General features: G+C 40.9%; 1 protein-coding gene across 1 annotated transcript in view; it reads left to right on the forward strand.

The window, feature by feature from the left end:
* LOC124794786 overlaps positions 1 to 13,174 on the forward strand; it is a 246,117-nt gene that overhangs the window by 177,778 nt on the left and 55,165 nt on the right. Inside the window, exons 3-4 of the mRNA XM_047258433.1 lie at positions 6,174 to 6,310; positions 8,143 to 8,364. Of these exons, the coding sequence (XP_047114389.1) occupies positions 6,174 to 6,310; positions 8,143 to 8,364 (359 nt within the window). The remainder of the gene's footprint in view (positions 1 to 6,173; positions 6,311 to 8,142; positions 8,365 to 13,174) is intronic.

Here is a 13,174-nt window from a genome sequence, read left to right on the forward strand (position 1 = left end):
CGTGATAAATATTTTGCTATTTTTTACAATTATATCGCGATTTCCGAGGCTTGGATGTACGAGCACAGCTCAAATTGCTGTGCATGAAGAAATGACATTTATATTCTTCGTTGTCACAGATATGTTTTTCCCGATTTCCAGGAATGTGTTTAGGCTGTTTTCGGCTGGTTTTTTCCCCCCGAATATTTCGCGAATTCCGAGGGTATGTTAGGCTGAGACACACAGCACAACTTGAACTGCCACAAAAGTCTGATTGTGGTGACAGACTGATCAGTAGCTTAGTCCAAGGTCTCCGTTAGGTTGAGAACTAACAGCTTGGTCGTGAGTTGGCGAAATCAGCCAAGGCGAAATAAAGAAATGTGTCGTGGTGATAAACCGATCTATAGCTTATCCTTTAGTTTGGATTATGTTGGATGGTAACAGCTTGTTTGTGAGTTGGTGAAGCCAACAAATGCGGAAGAAAAAAATGTTGTTATGCTGACAGACTGATTTGTAGCTTAGCCCGAGATCTACCTTGGAATGGAAGCTAATAGCTTGTTTATGATTCGGCGAAGCCAACGAATGTGAGAGAAAAAAAATCTGGTTGTGGTGACAAACTGATCTGTAGCTCACAAACGAATGTGAAAGTAAAATCCAGATGGTGGTGGCAGTTTGATCTGTATGTTAGGGCGCAGTGTGAAATTTATAATTTTGCTTGTAAGCAATATTCAGTTATTTTGCCCCCCCCCCCCCCCCCCAAATACCAAGGGTATGATTAGGCTGGGACCCAAGAGCACAGCGTAAATCGCAACAGCGGAATATTTGTAACAATTACTATAATAACTATAATAGTAATATTGGCTGTCATAAATATGTCCCCCTTTTTCCGAATACGTCGCGATTTGCAAGGGTGTTTTTATGCAAGAACTAAGATCGCGGTTTAAGTTGCTGAGCCTGAAACGAGCGCCAGTGGCATTTGCTTTGTTGCGTATTACAAATATTTAGTTCTAACTTGTGTTATTCTGTCAGTCTCAGTTGTCAGGTTTGATCCCCTAGGTAAACAGTTGTGCCCAGTGACTGTATCATTGCCAGTGGTAAAGCATACTGCTGTCAGTCGCAAATGATGTTTATTGCGACTGATTACGATACCCTTAACAGCTTGATCCTCACTTGTGTGTAATATTATGATGATAATTTTTACTTCAGATCCTTCTAGTCACAACTGAATAAAACACCTTCATGTAGCATGCTTTTTGGCTTAGAGACGGACGGCACAAAAAATGTGTTTTTGCTTCATTTGTGATTATGTGGATCTAAAGTAATAACTATTAACATAATATTTCCTAATATGTCATGATTTGCTGAGAATATCATGTGGCCTGTGCTCTGATTGATTTACGGAAAGAAATCGAGCAGCCGTAATGATCAATTCCGTGCTTTCAGAGCTGATGTGCCATATTGTCGGATCTCATATTTATACTTGTGTATTACGAAAATAAGTAGTTTCAGTTATACAGCGCATTAAAGATCTCAAGGTTGGTTGTAGGAAAGACGAATATTCGACTTTGGTTTATTGGTAGAATTATAGGAAAGCACAGCTTATCTATAAAGTAGACAAAGTATGTAACACTTGTGTACCCATTCTTGTGTACTGCCGAAGAGTTTGGGGTCCCCACCAGGTCAGATTAAAGAAATACATCAAAACAATTCTATGGTGTGCTGGTAGATTTACTACCAGTAGGTTTGAACAGCACGCAAGCATTACAGAAATATATGTCATCTCAAATGTATGGAAGCAGGTCTTACGTTCTGAAAGCACTCACGAGAAAGTTTAGAGAACAGACATTTGCGACAGGCTGCAGCACAATCCAACAGCCTCCGACATACATCTCACATAAGGACAGTGAGGACTAGATAAAAGAAAAACAGCGCTTCTATTAAGACATAGAGACAGTCTTCCCCTCATTCAATTTGCGAGTGTTATGGGAGATGGGGTGACAAGCAGTAGTAAATGTAAATGTCGTGTGATGAGGGTCTCACGTCGGGTAGACCATTTGCCGGGTGCAAGTCTTTCGATTTGACACCACTTCGGCGACTTGCGCGTCGATGGGGATGAAATGATGATGATTAGGACAACACAACACCCAGTCCCAGAGTGGAGAAAACCTCCGTCCCAGCCAGGAATTGAACCCGGGCCCTTAGGACTGACATTCTGTTACACTGATTACTCAGGTACCGGGGCGGACACAAGCAGTAGTGCAACGTACCTACCTTTATGCATCATGTGATGGAGTGCAGAGCATGTATATACACTGAGGATGACAAAAGTCATGGGATAGCGACATGCACAAATACAGACGGCGGTAGTATTATGTACGAAAGGTATAAAAGGCCAGTAAATTGGCGGAACTCATTTGCACTCAGGTGATTGACGTGGAAAGGTTTCAGATGCCATCATGGCCGCATGACAGAAATCAACAGATTTTGTCTGCTAAATGGTAGGTGGAGATAGATGCATGGAACATTGCATTTTGGAAATTGTTAGGGAGATCCATAACATCAAGAGTGTTACGGAAATACCAAATTTCAGGCATTACGTGGACTTCATGTCCCAAAACAACAGTGCCCTACGTCACATCTACATCTACATCTACATGATTACTCTGCAATTCACATTTAAGTGCTTGGCAGAGGGTTCTTTGAACCACAATCATACTATCTCCCTACCATTCCACTCCCGAACAGCGCGTGGGAAAAACGAACGCCTAAACCTTTCTGTTCGAGCTCTGATTGCCACAGTTGCCCTTTATCAGTTCGGAGAACATTCTGGACAATTCAGGTGAATGATTGGACCATCCAGATTGCCTGACATGAATTCCATCGAATATTTATTGGACATAATCGAGAGGTCAGTTCTTCCACAACCATTTGCAACGGCGACACTTTCACAGTTATGGACGGCAATAGAGGGAGCATGGCTCAATATTTCTGCAGTGGACTTCCAATCCCTTGGTGAGTCCACACCATGCCAAGCTGCTCCGTCATGCCAGGCAGAAGGAGGTCCAACATGGTAGGGGGCATCACTTGACTTTTGTCACCTCAGTGTAGATGTAGAAGGAAGGATGTTGGCATCTTCCCTAAGAAAACATTATGGTGCAGAGGTTTAACATATTTTAGACAGGGTTCATGTGTAAATTTGTTGTGTTGTGAGATGCTGTGTTTGGAAAGGAAATTGAAATTCTAGTTGAGGTCTTGGATCTCTGCCTTGATTTTCTAGTTAATCAACCATATATCAGTTTCTAAGAATAAAAAAAAAGTTATATTCTTGCTAATTATAACAGAGTCACAGGCTGTTGGATAGTAAATTGTTAACATAATTGTTATTGTGCATTCTTTCAATCCAACATGAAACAACAGATTTCATTGTCCATGATTATTAAATGAGAACTTTACTTTATATGAAGGTGAAAACTCATCATTTCTAGTTTATGGATAACTGATAAATTCTATTGGTGTAACATGTTAATGTAGGGTGACATTTATTGAACGATAAGAAATAAAATCTCATAGCTTCTAACAGTTTGTGTTAGGACCTTAACACTGCATCATTGGCTGTGGGACATGATGGGAATTATAGTATGCTCATGCATGGTTTGGTTTAGCGACAGAGCCCACCTTCATTTGGATGAGTTTGTCAGTAAGCAAAACAGAGACATTTGGGGGGGACTGAGAATCCACATTTCGTGATTGAAAAGCCTCTTCATTCTCAAGGAGTGACTGTGTTGTGTGCAATGTCCAGTAATAGAATAAGTGGTGTGATATTCCTTGATGGCACGGTGACTACCAAATGGTATGTGAAGGTTTTGGAAGAAGATTTCATCCCCATTTCCAGAGTGACCCTGATTTTGACAAGATGTGGTTCATGCAAGAAGGAGCCCGACTCCATCAAAGCAGGAGAGTGTTCGGTGTTAATAGTGGAGCACTTTGGGGATAACATTCTGGCTCAGGGGTACCCAGATGCTACTCACATGGACCTCGGCCTCGACTGGCTGCCATATTCTCCAAATCAAAACACATGCAACTCCTTTTTGTCAGGCTATATTAAGGACAAGGTATACAACAATAACCCCCAAACCTTTTCTGAGTTGGAAACAGCTATTCAGGAGCTCATCAACAGCATTGATGTTCCAACTCTTCAGCAGGTAATGCAGAATTTTGCTGTTTGTCTGCGCCACATCATAGCCAGTAATGGCAGACATGTCGAACATGTCATAACCTAAATCCAAATATCTGTAGCGACATTTACATGTTAAATAAAGTGTGTGCAAGCTATAGTTTGTAACTAATTTACAATTTTTTCATATAGCTCAATAATTGTCACCCTGTACGTGTTATTAATTTTAAAAAAATTACATTCAATAATTGCATGAGAACCGCTTCTTGTACTGTAATTACTGTATTTGATCTGAGACATTCTTATTAATTGTAAATTGTTGTGGATATATTTTGATATATCATTTAAAATGATGTTGAGTGGTGAACTGAGTGATACTGAATCCATGTTCTTGTTACTGATATTCAGTGGTTTGGTTTATAATAAATGCCTTTCTTTCAGTGTAGGCTATATAGCAACAGAAGTATGCATGTCTTGTACAGCTTGTGTTATTAATATCAACTGAAATAATGACAAAACAAATGTTACATTATTTTACAAAGCTGAAGTTTTGTTAAAAAGAATATAGCCCAGCAACAGGCTATATTGAACCAGCCTTGCATTGGTGTTGTCTCTGTAACATTGTAGTTTGAACTGGCTCAATTTATCTAATGTTGAACTTGTTAAATTGACACACTGTTTATAGTATTTCCATGATTAGTTTCTTCATGAACAGTTTATATGAATTATCTTAATACTTTGCTCAGATTGATAAACAGCCATTGTTAAATGTTACAATCGATATTTGCTATCAGTATTGTCAAGTTCAAGTTGAAGTATTTTATATTAACAAACCTATAGCCGTGTGCTTCCATTATTTTGGTACTCTGTCTGTTTCGTCGGTCTGTACACCATGCTTTGCATTCTACTGCTCATCAGATACTTTCGTCCCAATGTTTGACAGTAGTGAAAAAATTCACACACTGTCTTATAAATTCTTTAGCATATACTCTATTATTGTGATTTACATTCACTTGCAATATGGAAAGGGAATTTTCAGATTGTGAAGTTCCTATAGTTGTTGTGGGAAACAAAAATGTTTTCACTTGTATCATGCTCATTTGGTAATGGTCTTCCCCCCTCCCCCCCCCTTTTCCCTTCCCAATCCCCGCGTCTCCCATGCCTTCTCTGCTCAAAGTTATGAGCCTATAAGAAGGTATGTATAATGAACATTGTCTGTTAATGTTGCACTAGAAAATTATGGGTCTAAGACAACCAATGGCATTAGGAAATAACATTCATACACTGTATGAAATCTGTATTCAGGTATGGGCTGGTTCATAAATGATGTGTTGGTCATTGTATCTAACTTTGTGAAGTTGAATTTGTCACAGTTCACACTACTTTGAGAGCTGAGACCTATAGCATTTGACACCTTATTAAAGTGTTACTGCAGAATATATCATCTGTGTTATAAGTGTATGTCTTCTCCCATGTCATTCTTTAAATCTCTACTCTATTAAAACCTCTGGTTCAGTGAATGTATTATGGTTCCTTGTGCCAGCATTTGTATTGTGGTTCCTTCTGTCAGCATTTGCATATTATGTGAGGTGTAAAAAATGGGAGACTGACTATTCATTCCAGCAGCTGTTGTGAATTTTATTTTTAACAATGATCATAGAAATTGTTACTTTCATTTTGAAAATTTTCAAACTTTTAGGTATGAACCTCCAGTAGTCCAGTGATTTTGTACATTTTCTTCATTTGGTACTTCCATTATTACAGAGTTCCATCCATATAATGTGAACGTCATGTGAGCTGCGTCAGCTACAGTTTCATCATATCACTGTCATGTCTAACTTTTCACAACGCTTCATAATCAGAAAATATTTTCATATTTCTGTTGCTTGATGGAACTTAGGTATTAAAGATCTCTTGGTATATTAATTTTTAATCTGAAGAAAAATAACTGTCCATTTATTTGTTTGTTTGGAAATGTTATGCAGTAAAAAAAAATTACACAATAAATCTTGTTATCTAGTTGTTGCAGGTAACCAAAATGTTCCATCTGAACTTCAGGAGTGCCATTCACTCACAAGGCAGCTACAGAAGAATCAGACTGCACTGTACAACCAGATCATCATGCTTGCAAAGCAGCTAGCAAATTTTAGTTCAAAGGTAATTGTGATTACAAACTGATTGTTGTTGCAAGAGGAATTTAAATGTGTGAAATTTCATGAAACTCAGGGTAATACCATGTATACTGAATATGTGAAAGTGTAGAAAATGGGGGAAACAGAAATTACATTTTCAAAAAGTTACAGTGTGGTTAGAATGCTGATTAATAATTTCTAAATAACAAACAACAATAAAAAAGCAAGAACGCACACAATCTAACAAGAATCGAAGGAAGCTGTATTGTGTTCATGAAACAGAAAGTGAGGTTTTTCATCCAAACAGTGCAGCTTGGGTAAAATGGGGTGTGGACCTGGCTTTCTCATTCCAAATGGTGTGTGACAGAAATAAATAGAGCACTTTGGTCTAATGTTTTGTTAATTTAATAGTGACTAAGTTCAAATAGCAACATTGGCAGTCATTTCTGCAACATGTCAAGATTTTCTCACTTACAAAAGCTATTTGTTACAATTCAAGAATTCTTTTACTCAGTAATAGCACTGTTCTATTAGAAAAGGCTTAAGGCTATGTTTAAATGATTTTTTATGTCACTGCTTTTTTAAATCACTACGTAGACAATTGAATAATTGAACTGTTATATGTGAAACACTTTTCTGATGTAATACTGTGCTAGATTGAGACATGTCTCAGTACAGTCAAAATTTTATTAAATCATTTGAGATCAAAGTCATCACAATTCCTTCAGTAAAGCCACAACTTACTCCTTCCCTCAACCTCACAACAGCTGCTGTATTTCTAAACATGTCCATGTCTGTGGGATATCATACATTACTGAAACAAGGTAACCTGTTGCAGTGGCTTGAACTCCTTGATTATACATTTTGAGTTATTTAATGGCATTTCAGCTTTGATTTTATGATGCAAAGTATTTCAAATTCTTATTTTGTATCAAAATTAACTTTAGTTCCTGTAGATAGTGTTGGTGTTATCTCCACAGCATTCTTATCTGTGGAAGAAGAATCGTTATCATGCTTCAAAATTCATGTTGTCATTGACTGCTCTGACCTCGTAGATAGATCATAATCTCCATCCAAACAGGCAGGCCTCAGAAGGCCATGTGGTCAGCACACTGCTCCCCCAGCAGTTGTCAGTTTTCGTTACTGGAGCTGCTACTTCTCAAACAAGTAGTTCCTCAGTGGACCTCTCAAGAGCTGAATGCACCCCATATGCCAACACTGCTTGGCAGACCTGGACAGTCTCCCATCCAATTACTAGCAAAGCCTGACAGCTCTTAACTTCGGTGATGTGATGGGAACCAATGCTACCACTGTGGCACAGACGTTGGCATACACATCATAAAGTAAAATCAATAAAAAGTGTTCTTGATTACATTGTCATTTATTAAAAATACGACGGGTTTTGGTTTTTAGTAGTAGGCCATTCAGCTGACGATGACAAGACTTCAAACAGCTGTGCTGACCTCAGTCACAGAACTAATTTTACTTTACTGATAAATAACTGTTCCCAACAATGTTATCTAAAATTATGAGACATGTCATAGCTATTCAGTTATTACAAGATCTCTCATACATTCAACATAATTTTAAGTTATCAGAGTATTGTTATTACAAAAATAGCAGTGTACCAAGAAATGTTTTTATAAAGTTAAGAAAATTAGGATATTAATTGTTTTCCAGCATTGCTGAACAACTACTTCCTATGCTAGTTTTTGCTGGAAAAAAATATGTTAGCAAAACTGATTGCACCTTACACCTGACTATAATCTGTTACATAACAGATTAATATTCATATTCATTTCATGGCATATAATTATTGTGTGACAGGTATTTGAAAAATGGTGAACTTCTTTCCAGCTCAGTGATGTACAAGATGGTTTCCACAGTGTCCAAGAGAAGCTTGATGGTGCTCCAGAGCTAGTAAATGTGCCTCAGACCATCAAGGATCTACAAGGCAGTGTTGCTGGTTTTGGAAGCCAAATACGGGACCTTGCAGCTACAGTTGAAAACCTCAAATCTCAGAACACAAAATACCAAGAACTTTCCACAAATATTGTGCAGAACTTGACAACAGTCAGGGTATGTTAGAAATATTTTGTGTGTGTGTATGTGTGTGTGTGTGTGTGTGTGTGTGTTTTCAGTCACATCATTCAAATAAAACTATTATACATTGAATGTGACAGGTTTCTCATGGTTTTATTGTTATTGTTATCATCATCATCATCATCATCATCATCATCACCAATATCTTACGGAATCTTTCAAGTTGTTTTTAGACAAAGTGACTCTGACTTTAATAGTATGCATTCAGCTTCTCCATGACATCCTCATCTCTAAGAGTATCAAGTGTATGTACTAACATTAACATTTGTTGAGTGTGGACAGAAGTGGGTTTCATTTGCGCTAATGATCAAGAAAGCCACCACTTAGGGGAATGTTGATTGATTGATTGATTGATTTTAACAGGAGAGCTAAAACAGCTTAGGTTTGACCTGCCTCTGCCCACACCGAAACAAGGTTTATTGTGCAGTATCACTCCCTGTATGTCTAGTAAAGCCAACCAGTGCCCTTAAATAGTGCAAGGAGTCCCCCTACCAGTTTTTTGTTAGACACAATTTCTTCAGATCTAATTGTCCTGAACATTGTGTATCTTTTACTCTCCACTGCCATGCATTCGAAGATTAGGTGTGATGCAGTTTCTTCACCCTCATCACAGATCCTACATTTGGGTCCTCTTCCATTATACCCATTGTGTGTAGGTGTTTTCGAAGTTCCCATGGCCAGTTATCAGTCTAGTCATGAGTTTGATCTCTTTCCTGTTCAATCCCAGGATTGCAGAGCTTCTTTTAAAACATGGGTTGGTCATCATTACCTTACCATGTTTTTGTTTATGGACCTAGGTCTAATATCCTATGTGCTGTTTCCTAAGCCAGTTCCGTAGTTCTAATTTGATCATAGCCTTGGTGATTGTCAGGGCAGGTTCTGGTCCAATAAATGGAGTTGTTGCCCCCATCTTAGCCAATCTATCGGCTTGTTCATTGCCACAGATCCCTGAGTGGCCAGGGACCCACACTAGGTTCACCCTGTTGCTTCCCCCTAGCACCACCGGAGCTCTGTGGCAATCTGCAACAATCTTAGATCTTGTTGCAGGAGCTGCCAATGATTTCAGGGCTGCCTGGCTGTCTGAATAGATGTAAATGCTACGGTCATTGTAGCACCTACACATATTCTCCTCCACACATGCCCTGATTGCAGTAATTTCAGCTTGGAATACAGAGGCCAATTTGCCTAGAGAGATGATGCTCTCCAGTCTTGGCTGAACCCCATACAACCCTGCCCCAACACCTTGGTCTGTTTTCGACACATTGGTGAACCAAACGATGTCCCCCGTATGGTGTTGAACTGTTTTCTCCCACTGCTCCCCCCTTCCAATTATTATGTTGTAAGGCTTGTCGAAGCAGTTGGGAGTTATTATATAGTCGGCAGGCATTTCCCCAGCCATACATGTATTTACCTCACTCACTATGTTAGTGTGTGATTCTGGATATCTGAATGAGACCCAGTTTTGGCCAGTTTTAAGTCTGTGTGCCCCAGCTACTGCCTCCATCGTAACCCAAAGGTGAAGTGGAGACATATCTGGCATGGCTTCCATTCCAGCGGTTGGTGTGCTGCTAATTCCCCATGTTGTGGCTAAGCAGGCCAATCTCTGCACCTTAGCAAGCTCTTTAGCAGCAACCTGCTGTTCTACCTTCTTCCACCACACTACGGCTTCATAGGAAATCCTAGGTCTAACCACTATGGTGTATATCCAGCGCATACCCGTGGGGCTTAGGCCCCAGTTTTTGCCACAAGCCCTCCTAGTATTCACTAAACTACTTTTTGCCTTGGAGCAGATACTCTTAATATGAGGGGTCCAAGCTAGCTTCTCATCCAATGTTACTCCTAGATATTTCACTGTCCCCTTCACAGGCAGAGTTTCATCGAAGAGCTTTAGATTCCAACTTGCAGGCTGAATATGTCTCTTCGTAAATGGCACCACAACAGTCTTCTTAGGATTAACTATCAGATCCTGTTTAATGCACAATTTTTGCATAATGTCCAACCCTCCTTGTGCCTTATTCCTGACTGTGTCAGTGAATTTGCCAAGTATTACTGTGACAAGATCATCTGTGTATCCTTGGCAGAAGCATTGTCTGGAATTTAGTTCCTCAAAGAGTTCATTCACCACTAGATTCCACAATAGAGGAGACAAAACTCCTCCTCGTGGGCAGCCTCTAGTGGTCTTAATTACCATCTTTTCATTCATCATGGTAGCCTCTACCTTTCTTCCACTAAGCATGGCCCTGGTCCACCTACATATAGTGGTCCCCAGGTCATGCACCTCTGCTGCCCTTACCACGGAATTGAAGGTCATGTTACTGAAGCCCCCCTCGATGTCCAGGAAGATGCAGAGGGCTATTTCTTGGAAGTGAAGTGCTTTTTCCACCTTCCAAACGAGTTGGTGGAGAGCTGTCTCACATGATTTACCTGGTTGGTATGCATGTTGGTTCAGGTGTAGAGGGATCCTACTTAGCCTCCTCTCCCCAACATATACATTAAACAGTTTTTCCAATGTTTTGAGAATGAAGGAGGACAGACGGATTGGTCTCATATCCTTGGCCTTGGTATGATCAATTCTCCCTGGCTTTGGGATGAAGACAACCTTCACTGCCCTCCAAGCATTGGAAATGATTCCTACTGCTAAGCTAACCCTGAATAGTCTGCATAGGACTCTTATAAGCTTTCCTCCTGCCTGTTGCAGGAGAGCTGGAAGAGTTCCATCTGGGCCAGGTGACTTGAATGGTTGGAATGTTCCCACCACCCACTGGATTTTGTTGAAGTTCACACACTCCTTGGCCTATTCTCAGTCCTCTCTTCTTGTGCCTGAGAACCGTTGTCTCTCTGGGTTCACATACTGGTCTGTGTTATCCGGCAGAGCATATAGAGGAAAGTGAGTTTTGAGGAGCAATTCCAGTGTCTCATGTGCTGTCTTCGTATATTCCCCATTCTCCTTCCTCAACGTTCCTCCTGGATTGGTTGGACTCTAGCGAGAATCTTGTGAAGTCTGGCTTGTGCAGCCGTGCCCTCCACTTCCTCACAGAATGCCTTCCAGGATGCCTCCTTTGCTTGTCTTATTACAAGATTGTAATTGACAAGGGCCTCACGATATTTAGCCCATTGTCCTTTGCGTCTTGCAATGTTAAACAGTCTCTGTACCTGTTTTCTCTGTGTTTCCAGTTTGTTATATTCCACCAAGGAAAACTCCTTTTTGTGCACTTCCTGGTGATTCTGCAGTTGTCCTGATATGAGATCACTATGGCAGAGGTAACAGCCTCTGCTACTTCCTCAGATTCTACTGGCTTCCTTATCGATGTTTTAATTTCCGATAAGCGTAAGTCAAGGTCCCTCCTATATGTCTCCCAGTCTGTTTTCCTGGGATTCCTATGTCTTGGTCTGTCTGATTCCCATTTCAACCTTGAATTTAATGTACATGTGGTCCAATGAGGATGGCTCCAACACCACATGCCATTGTTTGACATAGCTATCCATTGTCATGGAACCAAATGTTATGTCAATTACTTCTTCCCTTCTGCTATTCCTGAATGTAGGTTCATTGCCCCCATTCAGGACCTCTACGTTGTTAGCTAAGAGAAATTAGAGAAGGTACTCCCCTCTACTGTTGGTGTCCTTGCTGCTCCACACTAGGTTGTGGGCATTTGCGTCGCATCCCACCAGCAGTTTATCACCTTGCCGATGGCAAGTCTCTACCAGTCTCCTCACCTCCAAGGTAGGGGGAGAGCTGTCTTCGTAAGGATGGTATGCTGAGGCCAAAATAATTTCCCTTGTGATACCTTCCTCACATTGCTGCATTTTGATGGTCACTAAGACCCTAGAGCAGAAATCCATCATTGACATGAAAGAAATGCCATTTCTAACATAGATGCATGTTCTGGAGTTTCTTAGAGTCCTAACATAGATCAGCGTGCCTCCAGTGCCTAATACACCCCCTTTGTATAAATAGGATTCTTGTATCAGGTCCATGTCCACTTCCTGTCTCCCCAGGCAGCGGCTCAGCGCAGCAGAGGCCCCTTTACCGTGCTGCAGATTAATCTGCAGCACCTCCAGGCTCCGTCTTACTGCCATCTTTGACGTCTTTGAGAACCCTGACAATGACCTGCGAGAACCCTAAAAACAGTTTCAGGTCCTGCTCCCGCATCGCCTTCAGGGACTTCTCACCATCCTTCACCACCAGGGTTCGTCCTTCCAGAGCAACCTTCTGATTAATCACTCTCCAGTCTTCTGTCGGGAATTTTGGGCCCCTATTTTCCCAAACAGAGTCTTGGGAGAGACTTCCTTAAGGATCTTAGGTACCCCTTATGATATCTTTGCGGTCTTAAGAAGCTCCTCTGCCATCTTGACCAGCAGCTTCGCATCTTCCCACGGGGATATCATGGGCACCTTGTCCTTGAGCCATTCTACTGTGTGCACCTCCTCACAGACAAAAATGAGTGCACCATGATCTAGATAGACCCTCTTGAAGTTGGGACCTGGGCCAGCACCCCCCCCCCCCTCCCCCCCAATCTTTTCAAAGAGGGCCATCTGTACTAGTTCCTCCTGCAGTGGGGCAATGGCCAACCTTCCTGGATACTTCCATCCCAAAAACCGAGACTGCAGTACTACAACTCTGTTTCCTTATTTCTTGCCTCAATTTTTTCTTGACTCGCTTGTCCAGGGAGGAGGGAGTCTTTGATTCCTCCCTTATCCACTTACTGCCTGTCTTTGACGTTGTGGGGGTCTGCGTGTCCCCTTCAACCTGAGACAGTTTTTTCCTGGGGGTCTTGGGTTCTAG

The sequence above is a fragment of the Schistocerca piceifrons genome, chromosome 4 (genome assembly GCF_021461385.2).
Source record: "Schistocerca piceifrons isolate TAMUIC-IGC-003096 chromosome 4, iqSchPice1.1, whole genome shotgun sequence".
NCBI classification, from domain to species: Eukaryota; Metazoa; Arthropoda; class Insecta; order Orthoptera; family Acrididae; genus Schistocerca; species Schistocerca piceifrons.